This window comes from Schistocerca piceifrons, chromosome 2, assembly GCF_021461385.2.
Source record: "Schistocerca piceifrons isolate TAMUIC-IGC-003096 chromosome 2, iqSchPice1.1, whole genome shotgun sequence".
NCBI classification, from domain to species: domain Eukaryota; kingdom Metazoa; phylum Arthropoda; class Insecta; order Orthoptera; family Acrididae; genus Schistocerca; species Schistocerca piceifrons.
This window is the reverse complement of record NC_060139.1, coordinates 1,023,893,520-1,023,917,059: the sequence shown is the minus strand read 5'-3', so window position 1 is coordinate 1,023,917,059 and position 23,540 is coordinate 1,023,893,520. Positions and strand designations below refer to the sequence as shown.

The 23,540-nt window shown below is 41.1% G+C and overlaps 1 protein-coding gene across 2 annotated transcripts in view; it reads left to right on the top strand.

Annotated features, from left to right (window-relative positions):
• Positions 1-23,540, top strand: part of LOC124776437 (dyslexia-associated protein KIAA0319-like protein) — a 154,083-nt gene that overhangs the window by 5,285 nt on the left and 125,258 nt on the right. For both annotated transcript variants that reach the window (XM_047251436.1, XM_047251435.1), the window contains exon 3: positions 21,585-21,721. In XM_047251436.1, coding sequence (XP_047107392.1) covers positions 21,585-21,721 — 137 coding nt within the window. The remainder of the gene's footprint in view (positions 1-21,584; positions 21,722-23,540) is intronic.

Below are 23,540 nucleotides of genomic sequence, written 5' to 3'. Positions count from 1 at the left end.
GTGTGTCAGTTGCATGACCGCCATTCCCCTTGCTCGACAGATTTCCAAGCTTACAAAAGAGAATAGGAGATCCAAGAGAACAAGTTACTGGATCGCCTGTCTTATGCTGAGGCTCGCCAAAAATATGTTACATCCTTTTCCCCTCCTACCCTCCCCTTACCCCAGCCCTGTTCCCCTCTCCCCTCCCCCTCCCTTGCAGTTCCCACAACCTCCCCACCAGGAATAGCTCCTCCTCCCTGGCCAAAGAAATGCCCCCCTTCTTCGACGCCTGCTGTTGATTGGCCTTCCCCGCAGGACCCTTCAGCCCGGTGCCTCTCAGGCTGGAAGCCTACTAGCACAACTCGGCCATGAGACACACCATCTGTGCGCACCAAGGTCGCCCGCTCTCTTTTGGTTCTGGATCTTGCGGATGTCTGTACTCCCTCTGCATCCTGCCCTGCTCCACCTCCGAAAGAGAAGAAGAAGAAGAAACTTAAGTCCCACAACAAGGCCACCCTGGTGCCCCATGAGGTGCCATCTCCCCCCCTTGCAACCTTAGTCTGACATCTTATTTATGGATGTAATCCCATCCGTTTCGGTGACAACTACTGACCAAGTGAAATGACCTCCTCTCGACCTCTTTATGTCTAACCTAGACTCTTGCCGCATGATAATCCAATAGAATTGCAAAAGATACTATTGTCACATACTGGAAATACAACGTCTTGTTTCCTCCTATACTGCCTTCTGTCTTGCTCTTCAAGAAATGCACTTCCGTGATGACCACTCTCCAACGTTTTGTGGTTATCGGGCTTTCTGTGGGAACCGTGGTGCCCCCAGGGTAGCATCTGGAGGGGTCTGCACCTTGGTTTGCTTCGATGTCATTAGTGAATGGATCCTCCTTCGTACCATCCTCGAATCTACAGTGGTTAGTATGCAAACGATGCCTGAATTCACTGTTTTCAGTGTCTCCCCCCTCCAGGTAGGCCACTTCATTATGTTGCACTGTCTGTCTTAATACAGCAACTCCTGCCGCCATTTCTCCACCCCCATTTCTCCTCCTCAGGGACTTCAACACCCACTGTGGAGGAGCAACTATCAACACCCGATGTGGGAGAGTGTCACTTCAACGGGTAGGGGTCTCCTAATTGACGAACTTATTACAGACTTCGATTTGTGTCTCCTCAATGACGAATCTCCTACTCACCTCAGTGCCACTCATGGTACCTTTACTGCTGTCGGTCTCACAGTCTCCTCCCCTGCTCTCGTGACTTCCCTACATCGGTTGCCTATCTTTGTGACAGTGACCACTTTCCGGTGATTCTGTCATTACCCTGCCGCCACCAGGCAGACAGGCCTCCAAGTTGGGCATTCCACAGGCCCAATTGGCCTTTATATACGTCTGCTGTGCACTTCGACACTTGCCTCTCAATTTGCTTTGATGCAGCCATGCTGGACATCTTTGCCACTATTCCTCATGCTACTGTCACTGCTGTCCCCGTATCCGCAGGTCTCTGTTGTTATTGACCAGTACGACCTCTCACAAGACTAACTTCCTTGCTTTTAAGTGTCTGTGTGCTAAGGCTCTTTACCTTACTAAGCAGAGTAAAAAGAAATGCTGGGAGCACTACGTTTCCTCCTTGGGAACACATGGCTCTTCATCGCAGGTTTGGTTCAAGCTCCACATCCTTCTGGGCCACCACCTACAGTCAACTGTCCAGGTTCTTAATCTCAAAGGTGCTCTGTGCACTGATCCATTGGTCCTTGCAGAACATCTTGCGACACACTTTGCGGCAGCATTAGCATCCTCTTCCTATCTCACTATCTTTCTCCGGCAGAAATACAGAGTTGTACAGATGTACAGACTCCCCCCCCCCCCCCCTCTGTTTCAAACTGTACCATGCTGAACCCTATAACGAACCAACTGAATGGGAATTTTTACAGGCTCTCACCTCTTCACATGACATGGCCCCAAGCCCAGATTCCATCCACAACCAGATGCACCAACACTTGGATGTTACCCAGAGGCAACATCTACTCAGGGTCTTCAACCGCATTTGGCTCATGGGTGCTTTCCCGTCGCAGTGGCAAGACAATGTATTTATCCCCGTCCTTAAATCTGGAAAGAAACCAACGTCTCTCAACAGCTACTGCCTGATTAGCCTGACAAACATACTTTGTAAGCTGCTGGAGGGGATGGTTAGCTTCCGATTATGTTGGGTACTTGAATCCTGGGGCCATTTGTCCCCATATCAGCCTTTTGTCCCTGTATCAGTGTGGCTTCTGGGAAGGATCTGATGGGCTTTTACTAACCGCCAGCACCTAGTCACTGTCTTCTTTGACCTACATAAGGCTTCAACACTAGTTGGCACCATCACATTTTAGTTACCCTCCATGACTGGGGCTATCGTGGGCTCTTCCAATTTTCATCCACAAGTTTTTATCCCACCGACTCTTCCGTGTTCAAGTTGGCACTTCACTCAGCACTTCTCGGATTCAGGAGAATGGTATCCCACAGGCTTTTTTGTTAAGTGTCAAACTTTTCCTCATAGCCATCAATGGGGTTGTAACCTCTGTTGGGCCTGTGGTTACCCCAGCATTGAATGTCAAAGATTTTGGCATCTGGTGCACCTCCCACTAGATAGCATCTGCTGAGCGCCGGCTCCAAGGCGCCATCTGACGGGCCTCTGCAAGGGTCATCTCCCATGGCTTCCAGTTTTCTCCCTCTAAAATGCAGATTATACAGTTTTCTCACTGACCCAAAGTACACCCCAATCCAGAACTTTATGTAGGCAACCAACTCCTCGATGTTATAGCACAGTACCATTTCTTGGATCTTATTTTTGATAAAAAGTTGACATAACTGCCCCATATTCACCACCTAAAGATGATGTGCATGTGGAAACTTAATGCTCTCTGCCTCCTGGCCCACACATCTTGGGATGCAGACTATGCTACTCTTCTCCATCTTTACCGTGCTCTGGTCTTGTCCAGACTAGGTTATGGTAGGTTTATGGCTCAGTGGCTCCTTCCACTCTGAAAATACTTGACCTTGTTCACCATTGTGGGGTACATCTGGCTATTGGTGCCTTTTGCACTAACCACACTGAGACTCCTCACAGAAGCGGGGATTGCCCCTCTCCAAGTACGATGGGACAAACTCTTGGTTTCTTACGCAATCATCATTTGCAGATTCCTTGACCATCCCGTGTCCCCTGTCCTCTTTGCAAACAAGGGCTGTATTCCTCCTGATAACCGCCCGAGGGTGGGATTGCGGTTGGAATGCATCTCACTTCCCTCTGTCAGGATCTCCATCTCCACTCACTGGAACGCGCCCTGTGTATTTCCTCCCATAACACTCCTTGGATGGTGCCTAGACCACAGATTAGGACTGATCTATTCCAGGGTCCTAAGGTCTCTGTCACCCATGTGGTTTTCTGGCATCTTGTACTTTCGATTCTTGCAGAGTTCCAGGGTACCACCATCTTCTCCACTGATGATTCTAAGACGATAGATAAGGCGGGATACACTTTCTCATCTCCTACTGGCTTAGAACACCATTGATTGCCAGGATCATGTAGTGTGTTCACAGCAGAGCTCCTACCCGTTCACAGAGCCCTCCATTTTGTTTCTCAGGCCTCCCTCCACAGTGTTTTAATATGTACCGACTCAATGAGCATCCTGCAGGCTGTCGACCAACGCTACTCTTGTCACTCTTTGGTCTTTGCTACCCCTGACTGTCTCTCTGCCCTTGGCCATGCTGCCTGCTCAGTTGACTTTCTCTGGGTCCCAGGTCAGGTGGACATCCCAGGGAATGAACTGGCTGACCGTTTGGCCAGAGAAGCAGTTACTTACCCCATTCTGTTTCATGATTCCAGCTGCAGATACGCAGATCTACATCAAATCTCTCTTTGCCCAAAAGTGGTGTGAATCTGGTGTGCTACTGCTCTCAGTAATAAACTCTGAACAATCAAGGAGTCTACTGAGATTTGGCACTCATTCTTCCACTCCTCTTGGAACGAGTCCACTGTCTTATGCTATTTAGGCAGTGTTCATACTAGGCTCACTCATGTTTCCTCTTGCGTAACAAACCAACCCTACAATATGGTTGTGGAGTCAGACTGGTGGTATCCCATGGAATGTCCCCTTCTTTTAGCCCTTTGTGCTAAGTATAGTCTTCCAGATCCCTTAAGTTTAATATTAGCAGATGATTCACGGATGGTTGAACTGGTCCTCAGTTTCGTCCATTAAAGTGGCTTTTATTTTCAGATAAAAGGTTTTGATTTACTCCTGGAGCAGGGTGGTTGTGGTTGGGGCCTCTCTTCATGTTTTTTCAATCTGGGACCCATGACCACTCCCACTTGCAAAGCCCAGTTTTTTATCCCCCCTCTTCTCCCAGTTTTTAGATTTGGGCTACCCTTCTACTGTGTGTGTTTTAACTTACTCATTTTATAGTTTGACTCCTCTGCACTTTTAGCAGAGCCTCTCTTTTCCGTGTGTAATTTTGGATTCATGGGACTGATGACCTCGCCGTTTAGTCTCTTAGCCCCCCTAAATTAATCAATCAATCAAGAGCCAGTTAAAACAGTAGTGGCTATCTTATCTCTGACGGGGATACAATAACTTTATTATGCCCTTCCCATCTGAATAAGTGCATGCATCCAGACCAAAGGGAATGCAACATTGTCCTGATGAATGGGCTCGTATTGCAAAGTTCTTTGTAACTTACCAAACGAATGTGCTGGCATGTTGATAGACACACAAACATACACACAAAATTCAAGCTTTTGCAACCAACGGTTGCTTCATCAGGAAAGAGGGAAGGAGAGGGAAAGACGAAAGGATGTGGGTTTTAAGGGAGAGGGCAAGGAGTCATTCCAATCCCGGGAGCCGAAAGACTTACCTTAGGGGGAAAAAAGGACAGGTATACACTCGCACACACACACACATATCCATCCGCACATACACAGACACAAGCGGACATTTGTAAAGGCAAAGAGTTTGGGCAGAGATGTCAGTCGAGGCGGAAGTACAGAGGCAAAGATGTTGTTGAATGACAGGTGAGGTATGAGCGGCGGCAACTTGAAATTAGTGGAGGTTGAGGCCTGGTGGGTAACGGGAAGGGGGAATATACTGAAGGGCAAGTTCCCATCTCCAGAGTTCTGATAGGTTGGTGTTAGTGGGAAGTATCCAGATAACCCGGACGGTGTAACACTGTGCCAAGATGTGCTGGCCGCACACCAAGGCATGTTTAGCCACAGGGTGATCCTCATTACCAACAAACACTGTCTGCCTGTGTTGCTGGTCATTCCCACATAGAAAGCTTCACAGTGTAGGCAGGTCAGTTGGTAAATCACGTGGGTGCTTTCACACGAGGCTCTGCCTTTGATCGTGTACACCTTCCGGGTTACAGGACTTGAGTAGGTGGTGGTGGGAGGGTGCATGGGACAGGTTTTACACCGGGGGCGGTTACAAGGGTAGGAGCCAGAGGGTAGGGAAGGTGGTTTGGGGATTTCATAGGGATGAACCAAGAGGTTACAAAGGTTAGGTGGACGGCGGAAAGACACTCTTGGTGGAGTGGGGAGGATTTCATGAAGTATGGATCTCATTTCAGGGCAGGATTTGAGGAAGTCGTATCCCTGCTGGAGAGCCACATTCAGAGTCTGATCCAGTCCCGGAAGCAAATTACCAGAGCCACTTCCTCATCTCCTCAAACCCAGAACCTCCCACAGAAGAACCCCAAAAGTGCCCCACTTGTGACAGGAACTTTCCGGGACTGTTAGTGGACATTAATATGGGATGTGTCAACCCATCATCTTTATGCAGGCTTGAACTCTTCTGGGGACACATTACGTGAAGTGTCTGAATGTTGTGGAGTTGCAGCCCACTCTTCCTTAAGAGCCAAAGCCACAGAAGGTAGTTATGTTGGACACTGAGTTCTGGAGTGAAGCTGATGTTCTAGCTCATCCCAAAGGTATTCATTTGTGTTCAGGTCAGCAATTTGGGTAGGTCAGTCCATTTCAGGAATGGTATTGTCCACAGACACTTACCTTATGTCAGAGTGCATTGTCATGCTGATACAAGCAATCACCATGTCCCTTCTTCTGTACACAGAATACAGTGTTGTAAAATGTACTCCTATCCCACTTTACAATCACATCACTAACAGTCAACTTGGGCAGATTTAGAAGGGTTGAAATGTCCCTGGTGGATTTGTTACTTAGCTGGCATCTGACGACTGGCAATTAGCATTTTCATGAGTGCAATAAGGGAACCACCAACTAACCATGAAAAACACCCACATACCATAGCACCACCTCCTCCATACTTCACTGCTGCCACTACAGATGTCAGGTAACATTTTCCAGCCATTCACTGTGGGATCTTGCCCACTCGTTGCTTATAGGGTGCCTACAGGGTGTAGCATTCTCAGAATGCTATACAACAATTTCAAACAAATAACATTAGTAGTTTTATTTCCAGAAAGCAAACTGACAATACTTAACTTGACTATAGCAAATATCGTTACTGAGAGCCAACATGAAAACAGTACAATTCTTGCTATACCCAGAGTCTAAGGAAACACTTGATACGGATCACAGTATAGCACCAACATTCGTTGCAGACTCGGGCTGATCTGGGTGGCCAAGGCTAGCAGGAACGTCATTTATATGCACTTGTTGCAGGGGGTATGCCAGGTGCGGTGCAGTCCAATTTCGCATACCATTGGCCACCGTTTCCTCACAGTCTTCTCTGCTCTTGCACTCCACCTCTTTGTTCTGGTGTTCGTGATTACACCAGAACATTCACCGTACCCAACCTTTCCATTTGGATTACCACAGGGTATAGCATGATTCATCACTTGAAATCAATCGTTTCCAGTCATCTTCTGTGCAGTGGTGTCACTCTTTACACCACCTCAGGCATCAGTTAGCATTGGCTTCAGAAGGGGGTGGCTTATGACCATGGTGCTTATAAAGTATTTGGCTGATTGTTTTGGAAGGTATATGTTGTAATGCCAATTAGTGGAGACTTGAAACAATATTTCCTTTGAGAACACTGACATGAAATGAAAGTTTCCATGAATTGAACAGCTGGAAACCCTCATCTTGGTTGAGCAGGTTGTCTGCTAATTGTATCTCTGTGGCTTCCCTGGCCACCGAATCCCAGTAGGATCAGGCTGTAGCAAGTATTTTAACTTTGCTGTACTGCACGGAATGGCCAGTGGAAGTGGAAATGTCCAGCCACTGCAGATATGTTGGGCTTTATAGACACGTGTATAGTTGGTTTTCAATGCAGCATTCTTTTACAGTGCTATTGTTTGTTCTATATACCTTTTAGCACACTCAGGGCTTTCTTGTGCACTCACCTCTCATAAAAACACATCAACCCTCACAGATCGCAGAAGAGATGCCGTCTTAGCCGGTGGAAGGAAGATCATATCCACTTCATATTTCTTCATTATTATTGCAATTTTTGAAGAAATGGTTTGACAAAAGGAAGATGTGTTTTTAGGAGATTGCATGTACTGTAAGCTCAACCATAGCAATTTATACTTGGAGGTGTACAAAACTTCAGTACACAGAGCTCGTGCAGTGTCCAATGCTGACAGCCTACAGAGTGAACTGATACACTTGGAAGAAATAGTCCATAAGAATGGATATACAAAAAATTGAATTACGAGATCTCTGCAAGCAAAAATGCCAGACGAACCAAAAAAAAAAAAAAAAGAGCAAGAAGAAAGAGATATGAAATGTAAATGCTTTCTACAATGTGAGGGAAATATTTATTCAAAAATTGCAAGAATAATAAAGAAACATAAAGTCTATGTTATCTTCCTTCCATCAGCTAAGATGGCAGTTCTTCTGGGATATGTGAAGGATGATATGCTATTTGTCAAAGTTGATATATATAAAATTCCTTATGAGTGTGGTAGAAGGTATATAACAAAACAATACACCCTGTAAAAGAACATTGCATTGAACACCAATGATACACTCGCCTACCGCAGCCCAATAAATCTGCAGTGACTGAACGTTGTATTTCCACTGGTCACTATATGAATTATGGGAAAGTTAAAGTACTGGGCACAGCCCCATCCTACTGGGATTCAGTGATCAAGGAAGCTGTGGAAATACAATTAACAAACAATACGCTCAACTGAGATCCGTCTTTTTGATATATGTCCCATGCCTTTCTAAATATTTCAGAGCTTTGTCTTTCCGGTTTCAGCCAGTTCTCGGTTCCAAGAATAATCTGAATTTTACAACATCCCTGGAAGGGCAGTAAATTCAGGAACTTTGTTATGAACAGTTGACAATTAACTGTTAAATTTTTGACAATCTAAGTGTTTTTACTCTGTGCATGGCCTGATTTCACTCTCTGCGTATTGACTGGTGATTGTTCATCAGAGGACCTCAAACTATCACCCGGTATAAAAGGCCGCCACGTGCACTCCGCAGATACTCTGCCATCCAAGTAGCCACTACCTTTGTCTAGTGCAGTGTACAGGGTGAGTCACTAACTAGTGCCACCTAGAATAACTCCAAAAATATGATAGTAGCTGAAAAGCTTGTGGGACAAAAGTTGCATGGGACAACGGGGGCTGTAATGTGAAGTTGGTTTTTTGTTGCTAGGTAGGGTCGCTTCAGAGATATGAAGGTCAACTTTGCCAAGTTTGGTACTTATTTTCTGATAGCGGCTATCGAGACATATCCAATGATGTGTAACACTAAGTTCTTTGAAGGTCAATGAAGGTCACAAAGGTGGCATGAACGTCCATTTACAGAAGGTGTTCGAAGTGATGACCATTGGAATCAGTGCACTGCTGCAGTTTTCTTATCAGGGATTAAGTGGTATTCGTTATCACGTCAGCACTTATCGAAGCACATGCTCTGACAATTCTCTCCCACATATCTTCAGCTGTAGTTGGAATGTCTTTATAAACAATGTCTTTTGCAAATCCCCATAAGAAAAAATCCAGAGGTGTCAAGTCCGGCGAACGAGCTGGCCATGACACATCTCTTCCACGCCCAATCCAACAATTTGGGAATTGTCTCTGCAACTCATTTCTAGCCATCAGCAAGAAATGTGGCAGACACCCATTGTGTTGATACCACATTCTGTTCCTTGTTCCTAAAGGTACTTCTTCCAATAACGGACCTAATGTTTATTGCAGGAATGTGGTGTACTTCCTACCATTAAGATTTCCTTCGATGAAATAGGGGCCTATAATTCTGTCCTCCAGAATTCCACACCATGCATTCACCGACCACAGTTTTTGGTGTGCAACTTGCCACAGCCAAAATGAATTTTCAGTTGCCCAACAATGCATGTTATGCAAATTAACATTTCCATGGTTCGTGAATGTAGTCTTGTCAGTAAATAAAATCAAATTAATAAATGTTTCATCCCTCTGAATCTGAAATTGAGCCCATCAGCAGAATTCAGTGCGACACATACCTCCTTAATTCATATAATCTTATGCAAACCGTATTCTTTCCAACGAGAGTGCAAGGGAACAATAGAACAACCATAGACAATATTTTTGTTCATTCGTCATTATTAGAAGGGCATTCTGTTAGCAAAAAGGTGAATGGCCTTTCAGATCATGATGCACAAATTTTAAGTCTAAAAGATTTTTGTGCTGCAACACATGTTAAATATAGTTACCAACTTTTTAGGAAAGCTGATCCAGTTGCTGTACAGACTTTTTTAAACCTTATCAAGGAACAAGAGTGGCAAGATGTTTATAGTGCTGATACAGTAGACGATAAATATAATGCTTTCCTCAAGACTTTTCTCGTGCTCTTTGAAAGTTGCTTTCCGTTAGAACGTTCAAAACAGGGTACTAGCACAAACAGGTAGCCTGAGTGGCTGACTAAAGGGATAAGAATATCTTGTAGAACAAAGTGGCAATTATATCAAAACGTTAGAAACAGTCAAAATCTAAATGCAGCAGCCCATTACAAACAGTATTGTAAGGTGCTTAAAAAAGTTATTAGGAAGGCAAAAAGTATGTGGTATGCAGGTAGAATAGCTAAGTCTCAGGATAAAATTAAAACCATATGGTCAGTCGTAAAGGAAGTGGCTGGTCTGCAGAGACAGGTCGAAAATATAGAATCAGTGCGTAGTGGGGATGTCCGTGTTACTGATAAGTCGCATATATGTACAGTACTTAATAATCACTTTCTGAATATAGCAGGTGAACTAAATAGAAACCTAGTCCCAACAGGGAATCATATAGCGCTCTTAGAAAAAAGTGTTCCGAGACTGTTACCTGAAATGCTCCTCCATGATACTGACAAGAGGGAGATTGCGTTAATAATTAAATCTCTAAAGACCAAGAACTCTCATGGATATGACGGGGTATCTAGCAGAATACTGAAGTATTGTTCCACGTATGTTAGCTCAGTACTTAGCCATATCTGTAACTTTTCCTTTAGGAGTGGTCGGTTTCCTGACCGATTAAAGTACTCGGTAGTGAAGCCACTTTATAAAAAGGGAGACAGGGATAATGTTGACAATTATAGACCTATTTCTATGCCATCGGTGTTTGCTAAAGTTATCGAGAAGGTTGTATATACAAGGTTACTGCAGCATTTAAATTCACATAATTTGCTGTCAAATGTACAGTTTGGTTTTAGAAATGGCTTAACAATTGAAAATGCTATAGTCTCTTTTCTCTGTGAGGTTTTGGACGGATTAAATAAAAGGTTGCGAACGTTAGGTGTTTTCTTTGATTTAACGAAGGCTTTTGACTGTGTTGACCACAAAATATTACTGCAGAAGTTGGAACATTATGGAGTAAGGGGAGTAGCTTACAATTGGTTCGCCTCCTACTTTAAGAACAGAAAGCAGAAGGTAATCCTCCACAATATTGAGAGTGGTAATGATGTTCAGTCCCAATGGGGCACTGTTAAATGGGGCGTTCCCCAAGGGTCGGTGCTGGGGCCACTGCTGTTTCTTATTTATATAAATGATATGCCTTCTAGTATTACAGGTGATTCAAAAATATTTCTGTTTGCTGATGACACCATCTTGGTAGTGAAGGATCTTGTGTGTGAAACATTATCAAATAATGTAGTTCATGAAATAAGTTCGTGGCTTGTGGAAAATAATTTGATGCTAAATCACAGTAAGACTCAGTTTTTACAGTTTCTAACCCACAATTCAACAAGAACTGACATTTTAATCAGACAGAATGGGCATGTTATAAGCGAGACGGAACAGTTCAAGTTCCTAGGCGTATGGATAGATAGTAAGCTGCTGTGGAAAGCCCATGTTCAGGATCTTGTTCAGAAACTAAATGCCGCTTTATTTACCATTAGAACAGTATCTGAAATAAGTGACATTTCAACACGAAAAGTAGTATACTTCGCATATTTTCATACGCTTATGTCATATGGTATTATTTTTTGAGGTAATTCTTGTGATTCAAAAAGGGTATTTTTGGCTCAAAAACGGGCTGTTCGAGCTATGTATGGTGTAAGTTCGAAAACCTCTTGTCGACCCCTATTCAATAGTCTGGGAATTTTGACATTGCCCTCTCAGTATGTATTTTCTTTAATGTCGTTTGTTGTTAGCAATATTAGCTTATTCCAAAGAGTTAGCAGCTTTCACTCAGTTAATACTAGGCAGAAATCAAATCCGCATGTGGAATGCACTTCCTTGACTCTTGTGCAGAAAGGGGTGCAGTATTCTGCTGCATCCATTTTCAGTAAGCTACCACAAGAACTCAAAAATCTTAGCAGTAGCCCAAACACTTTAAAGTCTAATCTGAAGAGTTTCCTCATGGCTCACTCCTTCTATTCTGTCGAGGAGCTCCTGGAAGAGCTAAAAAATTAAGCAAATTCCAGAGTTACATTCTTGATTTTCTTTATTTTAACTAACGACTTGTCGCCTGAATATGTTTCTTATATTTCATTTTATCTGTTTCTACAATCGTGTTATAATTTCATGTATTGACTCGTTCCATGACCATGGAGACTTCTCCTAAATGTGGTCCCATGGAACAATAAATAAATAAATAAAAACATACAATCCGTCCCAGTTAATTCTTGGTGGAGACTGATATGGCAATGATGATTTTTATGGTGATGCAGAACACGAACAACACTACTCTGGCTCATGCCAGATTCCCTTGCGATGTGACGCGAACTAACACAAGGATCTTGAACCACAGTGGCAAGAGTACCGATTTCCGTTTCCTCATTAGTAACTTTCCTTTGTCGGGTATGTTTTCGATGCGTTGAAGATTCAGTTGTTCTCAATTTATCATACACACATTTAAATGTATGACTTGAAGGGTGAGTACGTTGAGGATATCTTTCAGTGTCTAAGGCTCTAGCTCTCACTGAATTTCATTGGCATTCTCCGTAAATGAGAAGCATATCGACTTGTTCTTCGAAGGAATACATCATTCACATTCGCTTGATTTGACGATACTAGTCTTACCATTCCTATTAATGTTGTATTTCGAAACCATCGAATGGTGTTTACATGTCAATGGCACGTTAGATGGATATGGTGTATTCAGCAAATATTTACTGTTTGCATGATATTCAAGAGAGTATTGTCAGAGCATGTGCTTCGATAAGTGCTGATGCGATAATGAATATCACTCGATCCATGATAAGGAGATTGCAGCATTGCATTGATACCAATGGTCATCATTTCGAACATCTTCTGTAAATGGACATTCATATCACCTTTTTGACCTTCGTTGACCTTCAAAGACATTAATGTTACACATCATTGGATTCGTCTCGATATCCGCTATCAGAAAATAAGTACTAAACTATAGCATCCCATTAAAAAAAAAAAAAAAAAGAGTTGACCTTCATATCTGTGAAGCGACCCCACCTAGCAACAAAAAACCAATGTCATATTATGGCCCCCGTTGTCCCATGCAACATTTGTCCCAAAAACTTTTCAGCTACTATCATACTTTCGGAGTTATTCTAGGTGGCGATAGTTGTGGCTCACCATGTATACAGCAGCTATACAAAATAATGTAATTACACACATAATTTTACATAATGGCAGCTTCAACACCCATAACAACAAAACTCTGTATACTGATCAAAGTATGGGTAAATCTTGAATATTGGTCAAAGGGATATTTCACCATTCCTTGCATAGAAGGTTTTCCAACTTCTCGAGAGGTGCTAATGGTGGGCCAGCTGTCTCTGTTTTTCCAGAACAAACCACGGTCACATTACAGTCCTGTACATAAGAGACCAAGGAAGGCTCTTATTTAATCATCATGCTCATTGAATGTGGAAACATTTTCAATTCTGTTGGAGCATGAACATCATCTTTGAAGATGGACTCCCCTCTCAGGAATGATGCTTGCCCCACATCCATAAATGTACTCCACAATCCACTGTAGAGTATGTGGCAAAGAGTAACTGAGTAGGGTCCTCTAAAATTGTTCCATGGGCTTACCAATTACTTTTTGTGATGTTTCTTGTACTGCTCGCGACTACTAAACAAATTCAGTCAACAGTTTTAAATGCATCTTACTTCAAAGTGACGGGTGTGTTGCAATGTCATGAGAGACATCTGAGAACAAATAGCACAACAAATTTTTATTTGTCTTTTGTATCATTGATCTCAACAAAAGTTCGTTGTAAGCATTCTGTTGTAAACTTGAACTCAGCTGTATTTTTGTGTGCTGTTAGTGGAATTGGTGATTTCAGTAATTTTTTGACTGATCTTCTTCTCTCTTTATCAAACACTTTACTTTATGCTCCAACAACAATAAGAGGAGTTGCTGTGTCACAGACAGGCACAATGAAAAAGAATGCTGAATATGTAAGCTTTCAGACAAAGTCCTTTTTCCAAAGCGGAAAACACGTCCAAGTTTTCTCTCTCTCTCTCTCTCTCTCTCTCTCTCTCTCTCTCTCTGCGCGCGCGCGCCCACACGCCCACACACACACACACACACACACACACACACACACACATGGCCACTCTCCCTGAGTGCTATGGTGCAACTGCATGTGGATCGGGTAGGTAATCGGGTAGCGGGGCTGAGGAAGAGTGGTGAAGGGGGAGGAGGGGATAAACGGGATAGAGGTGGAGGAGGATGCTAATGCTACCTGTGAGAGTATGCAGAGACATAGTGAGGACAGCACAGAAGTGCTAGGTGCAGTGCCAGGAGGCTCTGCTGAGGGTAAGAGGGGCAGGAGTTATGGGAAGAGAAGAGAGAAGTAGAGAAGAGGAGAGCACTATGGGTGTGCATTGTTGAGATATAATGCTTCTTGTAGTGGTGGAGTGGGAACAAGGAAGGGGATAGGTAGGTGAAGGACAGGGACTAGTAAAGGTTGAGGCCAGGTGGGTTACAGCAACAAAGAGTGTATTGCAGGAAGCGTTCCCACCTGTGCAATTTAGAAAAGCTCTTGTTTGTGGGAAGAATCTAGATGGCACTGTGAAGCAGTCATTAACGTGAAGCACACCATGTTGGGTAGCATGTTCAGCAACTGAGCTACCTCTTAACCACAGTTTGGTGGTGGCAGTTCATGCAGACAGACAGCTTCTTAATTGTCAATTTGACATAGAATGAGGCACAGTGTTTCCATTCTGGAATTTTTGATGTTTAATTTATTCAATGTTAGTTACAGTTTTTTTCTTTTGTGACTGACTTAATCAGGTCTGATGGTGTTGTGGTAAAGCGCATGAGGTTGCATTATCAAATCGTGGTTGAACCAGAGAAGTTTCTCTGTCTGCCTTTAACCTAGCTTTAACATCTCAGTCATGTGAAGATTCACAAGTAACAATCCATAGTTTGGATTCCACTTTAATCTGTAGATCCTCTTTTTCTGATATGATTTCTGGTATAGGCGAGGCACACGAAGTTGCTGAAGTGTCATGCAATTAAAAGACTTGCACCAAGCCATTGTGCCACACAAATTTATAGGCAAACTCCAGCTTGTAACTTCGCAACTGAACTAATTCTAAAATTTTAAACAACTTCCCACCAAAGATAACATACAATCCAAGGATTTTATTGTAAGTGTTTAGAAAAACCAACTTTTTCAAATAATTCATCAATAAATTAAGTTTTTCTATATTAACAATATGTGTTCAAGTGTACATAAATAAAACTGAAAGAAATGTTTAGGCCTTGTAAATTTGTATTGTGACCAGAAAATCAAAAAAATAAAAATAAAATGTTAATAACTGGTTTGTAAATGATATAAACACATGCACAAGCATTATTTAGTCTACTTTTACTTCAAAACGTAATCAACAATGATATAACTTAACTCTACATGCAAAAATGGAAAGGTCAGTATGGCACTGCAATAAAAATGATAAGACTGATACCCAACAGAATGAAAGCCCATACCCTTAAAGAAGTTACACTTTCATTTCATTGTGCCTGTAAGATTCACTGACCACCACAACATGATCACCAAAATTATTAAAGAATTTGGACCATGCTTCACAGTTGGTAGAAGATGGTGTGTGTTGTACATGTCTCCTGGTTTTAACAATTTTGCTCTGGGGAATATTGTAAACATAGCCTCCTCAGAGCACATTGTATGTTTTGTTTGCTTTGAATCTCAGGTTTTTTGCTCTTTGCATCACTCAGAGCCTCATCTTTGCACTTACATGTTTTAAAAAACTTTTGTTAGCAGTCTTATCATTGATATTTTGCTTGTACAGTCTGCATTACATTGTTTATGTATACTATGTTCTCTAAATGCTTATCATGCTCGGCAGTCATTTCCCGTGTTGTTATCATTATAAATAACATTTACCTTTGATTCCCTCCCGTATTTCAGAACACTTAGTTTTTTTTTATCATTGCACGTAGGGAAGAGTTTTTACTTGAACCCTCTTCGGTCTCATGAGACTGTATGCAGTAATTATATGTACACATAGTAGATTTACAGCTGTTTGCATGGCTCCAACAACTATTACCAACTGACATCTTGCCCCCAGAAGATTATGTGGTTTGCGGTGACGTTAAATCAATCCAATGCCCAAATGGTAACAGGCATAAGAGTGACTCGAAGTGCATCTAGCAATTTAATAACACTGCGACAAAACACAAGGCAACATGAGTGGATAATAGATGAGCCAGAGAATAAGTGTAATAAATGAAGTGCTTATATTACATGACGCAAGTCCTGAACTACATGCTTTGAAATATCTTAAGTAGTTTAAGAACTGTTGCTTCTTTTAAGGGAGCTGGGGAAAGGCAGGGGAGAGAGGCGAGGGGAGAGCTTGGCTGTATAAAAGCTACCCACTAAATGTGATGCGTCAGTGACAAATACAGTCTAGTGTTATTACTGAGGAGGCAAGAGACTTTTTTCAAAATAACACTTTCTTTCTAATTTGCTGGAATTTGGCTAGCCTAAACATGACTAGCATTAAGCAGTATAGTGATAGTTTATTGTCAATGAATTGTACAAATTAAGGTTCTGTATTTTCTTGTCCACCATTAATTTATACCCGGACTTGTTTCACATCCGCGGGATCTATTGAACATGATTAGCTCTCATTGCATTTGCACCCTGGATCTGTTTGAACCTAGTTACTGTATTAATGCCTATGTCTCCCTCTACAATTCCCACACCCTTAAACCCCCCCTCCCCCCCCCCCCCCCTCCAAGTTGTGCCATAAATTTATTTTTCCCGTATTCGATACAGTACCTTCTCGTTAGTAATTTGATCTGCCCAATTCATCTTCAGCGTTCTTCTGTAGCATCACATTTCGAATGCTTATACTCTCTTTTTATCTGAACTACTTATCATTCACATTTCATTTCTGTACAAGGATATACTCCAGACAAATATCTTCAGAAAATACTTCCTAACACTTAGATTTAAATTAGATGTTAAAAAACTCTTCTTGAAACTTGCAGAATTGAAGCTGTGAGGACGGATCGTGGGTCGTGCTTTGGTGGAACACTTGCCCACGAAAGGCAAAGGTCCCGAGTTCGAGTCTTGGTCCTGCACACTGACATGTCAGTGCATACTCCGCTGCAGAGTGAAAAATCTCATTCTGGAAACTCCTCTTCTGTCTCACTACTGTCTCAACTACAGTTTACTTTTGATAGTCTTCAACTCTTGTAACTGCAGCCAGGTTTCTGTATGTGCAGAAAATGACTTTTCACTCGCGTATTTTATTCCTGCTTCCTTCAGAATTTTAAAGAGTGTAGCCTCTTCAGCATTGACAAAAGCTTTCTGTAAGTCTACAAATGCTATAATTGTAGGTTTGCCTTGAGTTGTAGGATTGGTATTGCCTCCTGTATTCCTATATTTACCTGGAACTGAAACTGATATTTCCCGAGCTTGGCTTTTATCACTTTTCCCATTCTTCTATAGATAACACCTATCAGTATATTGCAGCCATGATTTATTAAACTGATGGTCCACCAGTATTCCAAACAGTCAGCATCTGCCTCCTTTCTAATAGGAATAATGTATTACATTCTTCTTGAAGTCTGAGGGTATTTCATGTTTCTGACATATCTTGCATTCAAGGTGAAACAGTTTTGCCTTGACTGACTCTCCCAAGAATCTTAATAATTTTGAGGAATTGTCGCCTGCTCCTCAGGGACTTGTTTTGACTTGGGTCTTTCAGAACTTTGTCAAACTCTTCTTGTGGTATTATATCTCCAAGCTCGTCCCTCTCTACTTCCTCTTCCTTTTCTGTTATATTGCCTCCAAGTTAATATCCCTTGTAAGCAATTCTATATATATTCCTTCCACCTTCCAGATGTCCCATCTTTGCTTAGGCCTTGGAGCACTTGATGTTCATATAGCTACTTCTCTATTCTCCAAAGATCTCTTTAATTTTTGTGTAGAGTGTGTTTATCTTTCCCCTAGTCATGCATGCCTCTAAAGCCCTGCAGTCTTCTAGCCATTCCTGCTTAGCCGTTTTGCATTTTTTGTTGCTTTCATTTTTTAGACATCTGCATTCCTATTTGCCTTTTTCATTTGACACAATTTTATGTTTTCCCCTTTCAGTAATTAAATTCAGTACCTCCTGTGTTATTCAAGAATTTCTACTAGGCATTTTCTTCTTACCTATTTGATCCTCTGCTACCTTCGCTATAAGGGGCAATCAAAAAGTTTCCTTCTCATGGCCATGCAGTCCAGAATCGATATGTCAATCAGGCAAAATTGCTGTGAGGATTGAGGCAATGATCCCATCAATGCACCAGGTTGAAGATGCCCATTTGGTAAAACACGATGTCCTGTTCTGTAAAGAAGTCTGTGACTGCCTGCTGCACAATCGTCGACCATTTGAGGCCTTTCATAAGGAACCAAAGGCATGATATTAACATGAAGAAAGATCAGGACTATAGGGTGGGTGCTTGGGTCTCTCCCACTTGAATTTGCATACCTACTGCATTGTGACATTTGTGATAGGGGTATGTGCTTCACTACGAAGCAGCAGCACTGTGCATAATAGTGGTGTTTGACAGGCGTGGTGTCCCATAGTAATTCTTCATTCTCCGATGGATGTCTACCATTGTTTGTCCTTTGGCAGCCAAGGAAAGAATAACAGCATGTTATTCCTGTCCGAATGCATTTGTTAATAATGTCACCGTAGCTCACATTTTTGTATTTACTACACAGACGTCAGAAAGACATGAATACCACACTGATTCTTTGCTTACATATTGGTGCTTATTTTGATATGTACCAACATCATTCTTACACAATGTTGCCTTTATACTGCAGCAACACATTCAAATGGAAGCTTTCTGATTACCCTTTATATGTCATCTCTCAGAGCTACCCATTTGTCTTACACTGTATTCCTTTCCTGTGTTTCAGGCAAATGTTGCCTAATGTTCTCTCAGAATTACTAGTCTTTGAAACAAATGAACCAAATGCCGAACACATTTTATGTATTTCCTATCAGTGATGTTTTATGGAATGATTTTCTGGGGTAACTTATCACTGAGAAAGGAAGTACTGTATGCACAAAAACTAGCAGTAATAAAAATGTGTTGTATTCACCTGCAGTCATTTTGTAGATGCCTCTATTAGGAGTTTGGAATTCTAGCTGTTTCTTCACAGTACATACATACTCATTAATGAAATTTATCATGAATAATCCATCACAATATGAGAAGAATAGTGGTGCCCATGCTTATAACACTAGAAGAGAAAATGACCTTTATTAGCCATTATTAAAGCTGTCATCTGTGGCTCAGAAAGAAGTTCAGTATGCATCAACAAAAATTTTCAACATTTACGCAGTTACACAAAGTGACTGGCGGGTAACAAAACAAGTTTTACATTTAATCTAAAATTATTTCTTTGGACAGCTCTTTCCTTTCCATAGGCAAATTTTAAACCTGCTAGCTTAAAAGAATTAGTTTTTAAGTGTAGTTGTGTGGATAAGATTGAAAAATAATATGTTAATCAATGTTAAAACTAATAAAGTATAAGTTACATATCGTGTACACTGATTCATTTCACACCATTTCTATAAAAAAATTGTTGAATAATCTAAATAATAAATAAACTCATCCTCTTGTTCCTTCAATTTATCCAGGTATCAGTGCCTGAACTTTCTACTTTTTTCCAATTTCTTCTGTTTTAATCTACAGTTCTTAAACGATAAATTATGGTCAGAGGCCACACCTGCCCCTGGAAATTTCTTACAGTTTAACATGTAGTTTTTAAATATTCTTTTCCACAGATACAACCTTCTTACATTATTGTTAAACCAAATGTTAGTGATAATTAAATTATGCTTTGTGCAGAATTCTAGCAAGTGACTTTGTTTTTCATTTCTTTCCCCCAGTCCATGTTGTCCTATTATTTTTCTTTCTTTTCCTTTCCCTACTACCAAATCTGAGCTTCCCATCACAATTAATTTGCCATCTCCTTCAACTGTCTGGATAGGTTTTCTTTTCTTTTTTTATCATACAGTCTTTCAATCTCTTCATCACCTGCAAGCTGTTTTACATACAAACTTGTGATATTGTGGTGGTGTTGGCTTCATGTTTATCTTGGCTATGATAATGCTTTCACTATACTGTTCGTAGTAACTTACCAGATGTCCTGATCTTTCTGCCACCCCACTTCACTAATTCCAATGGTATTTAACTTCAGCCCATCAATTTTCCTTTTTTAATTCTCAAACCTGTCTACTGGATTAATGGACATTCCACACTCTGACCCACAGAATGTCATCCATCCAACTTAACTAAAAAGTTGTAAATAGTCACTGAAAAATTATGTCACACACTTCATGTGGTAGAAAGCCTCCTTAACAACCACCTAACTTGAAATGAGTGTATTAATTGTCAGCTGCACTAACATGTGATATACAGTGACATCCCTAAGGTAAAAATATGAGAAAAAGTCACTCTCCAGTTAATGTTTATATTAAAGCAATGGAAATGTTTTCTTTTCAAAAGCCTGGAATCCTTCTTTGTCCAAAATATTCTTCTTTAAATTTTGTACTCCAGTTAAGCTTAGTGAAAGTTCCACAGTATATCATTTAATCAATAGCCTAGAAACACTTGATTAGGTGTGAAAAATGGCATCTGATGATTTATTGTTAGTCACAGTGGTCTTTTTTCACTTTTGCAAACAGAAGAAAGTAATATCTGAAAAATGTGGGCTCTAGGATGCATGTGTGAGTGTCTGGATTTATCACTTCTCCTCCCCCCTACCCCTGCCCCAATTGACAATTGTTTTGCCTACTCTGTGACCATTAAAAGGTACTTTTTTGGAATTTTTGGAAGAAGAAAACACGCTTCAAAGAGCTATTTTTTACTAATTCTCCTGGGTCTCATTCAAAAGCAATGAAAATAATAATTGAGAATTTCACCTAATGGTTAGTGTCTGATTTTCATTTGTTGATGTGCTGCTACTTCCATCTGCAGTCCAGAAATTTAATGTTATCTGTTTAGTTGCATTCCTTGCTCTCTGTAGTTTTCTGGCACAATCATCATAGGGGGGATTCGGGTGCAGACCTGCTGCTTTGTGACTGGACCAAATAGCTACAATCATGATGTTCCAGTTATCACAGTGGTGCATTCAGTTTCAAGTTCATGGCTCATCTCTTAAGCATGGCAGTGAGAGCACATCTCTAATTTCTAATATTTGCAGCAAAAGACTGGACATTGTTATCATGCCTCTTTCTTGATGTGAGCAAAACCTGGTCATTCTCCAAGCATTCAGTGACATTTGTATTTTGTCAGTATTCAGGCAGCAGACTTTCTATGTTTAGTTCAGATTTAGAAAAATCACTAATATATTTTATTAAAAAAATTAACATTATAATTTTTTTGTTGTAACCATTGATAATCATTTTCATGTGACCTACATTGTAGTTGAGAACATTTTATAACTGTTTTAACCCCATTTGCTCAACTGTTCTGTAACTTCAAGGTTGCTGCATGGGTTGATTATTATGAATAAGACTGGTAATGTCTCAGGTGAGCCAATAATTTGGAAAGCATGACATATCCATTTTACCTAACACTTATTTTAAAAAAGCATGCCACTCTTCTTTCACAAGATATCCCTCCAGTCATTTGAGATTTTTAACTCAGTTTTAGCCTATTGTATTTCTGATCTATGTTGGCTCTGCTAATGAAGTACTTTCTTTTGTAGATTGAGTGTGTGAGCAATCAGATGTGTGCTCCATTGTTCCGTCCTGAGCCACAGTTTGGAAGCCATGTTAGCATGGTACTTGTTCAGCCAGTGTCATCTGGTACCTGGAGTGACATTGATGTTTTTCAGAATGATATGTAAGTAAATATTCTGATTAAATTATCTGCTGTGTTTTGTTGTTTTTATCTACTATTCACACTTGTATTGCAGCCAGTACTGATAAAGTGTTTAAACCAACAGTGGTGGATGTAATCCCACTTGTATTAAATTGTGCTTTTATAGGTTACAGCAATTTACAAACTAACTAACTCTCTCTCTCTCTCTCTCTCTCTCTCTCTCTCTCTCTCTCTCTCTCTCTCTCTCACACACACACACACACACACACACAGAAAGAGGGGGGGGGGAGAGAGGGGAGGATATTAAAGCTCTATATCTAAAAGTTAAAAAAGATTAGGAATCTTGCCACTCTGTATTTGTACACTATCTCATCAGCAATATCCGAACACACTTCTATGATGCGGAATTGACCTGCCAGTATAAAAGGGCGCAAGGAGTATTGTGTTGTCAGTAGGGAAGCAGTAACACCAGAATGTGGCAGCCAGGAAAGCTCAGTGACTTGTGAACATGGAGAGCAGATCTACCAGGGACATTTCAATACTTCTAAAGCTGCCCAAGTTGACTGTTGGTGATGTGACTGTGAAGTGGAAACGAAGCAACAACCACAACTGAACCAAGACCAGATGATTCCATGCACTGTCAGACAGGGGCCACTGAACATTGTGGAATCTGTTTATAAAAAAATTGCATGAAATCAGTGGCAGGAATCACCCATGAGTTCCAAGGTGCTACTGGCAGTCGATCTTGCACTATGCATAGTGAGCTAACAAGAAAGGGGTACAACAGCTCTTCATTAGTCACTTATTTCAACAGTCATTACTAAGTGACACTGGGATAAGGTGAAGATTGATGCCACTGGACAGTGGATGACTGGAGACAAGTGATTTTTGCTTGATGAATCTGATGAAATGTGCTATACCCTGCAGAAATCTGATGGAACGATTTGGGTAAGGCAAGTAGTGGGAGGACATAAACTGCTATCATGTGCAGTGCTAATAGTGAAATATGCAGGAGGTGATATTATGGAATTGGGGTGTTTTTCATCGTTAGGATGTGGTGCCTGTCTTGTGCTTAAGAAAGTGCTTAATGTGGAAAGATATAAACACATTTTACAGTATGGTGTACTGCGTACAGTAGAGGAAACATTTGGTAACAGTGATTGTAGCAGCATGCAAATGTACCCGGTCATGAAATAGCATCTCTGAGGTAGTGGTTTGTGGACGATAACATTCTTGAAATGTCCTGGCCTGCCCAGTGTCTTGAACTGAACCCAATGGAACACCTTTGGGAGGAGTTGGATCATCAACTCCACTCCAGACTCCAGTGTCCATCATCACTTCCTTTCTAGGGTTTTGGCTCTTAAAAGAAGAATTGGCTGCCATTGCTCCACAGACATTCATAAACCTCATTGAAAGTGTTCATAGCATAGTTCAAGTCATCATAAAGGCAAAGGATGGTACATCGCATATTAATGTCCATTAATAGGTGTCTTGATACTTTTGATCACATAGTGTGCATAAAATTAAAGTAACTGATATTGTAAAGTCATTGTGACATAAGTATGTGCTTATATATTCTCATTTGTACCCAGGTTATGTTATGTTTAATAGGTTTAGGGTTTTAACAGGCAATGTATGAATGAATAAAACTGGAAATTGATTAATCCTTAATTATACTGTGGATGATAAAAATCAGATGATTTAGTTTTATTGGCACTATTGATTTAATTCTTGTAATCCCTATTGCACAATTCAAGCAAAAAAAGGAAACATTTTTATTGTGTACACAAGATTGCTACTCAGGTTGATTATTGTGAATAAAACTGGAAATATCTTAGCT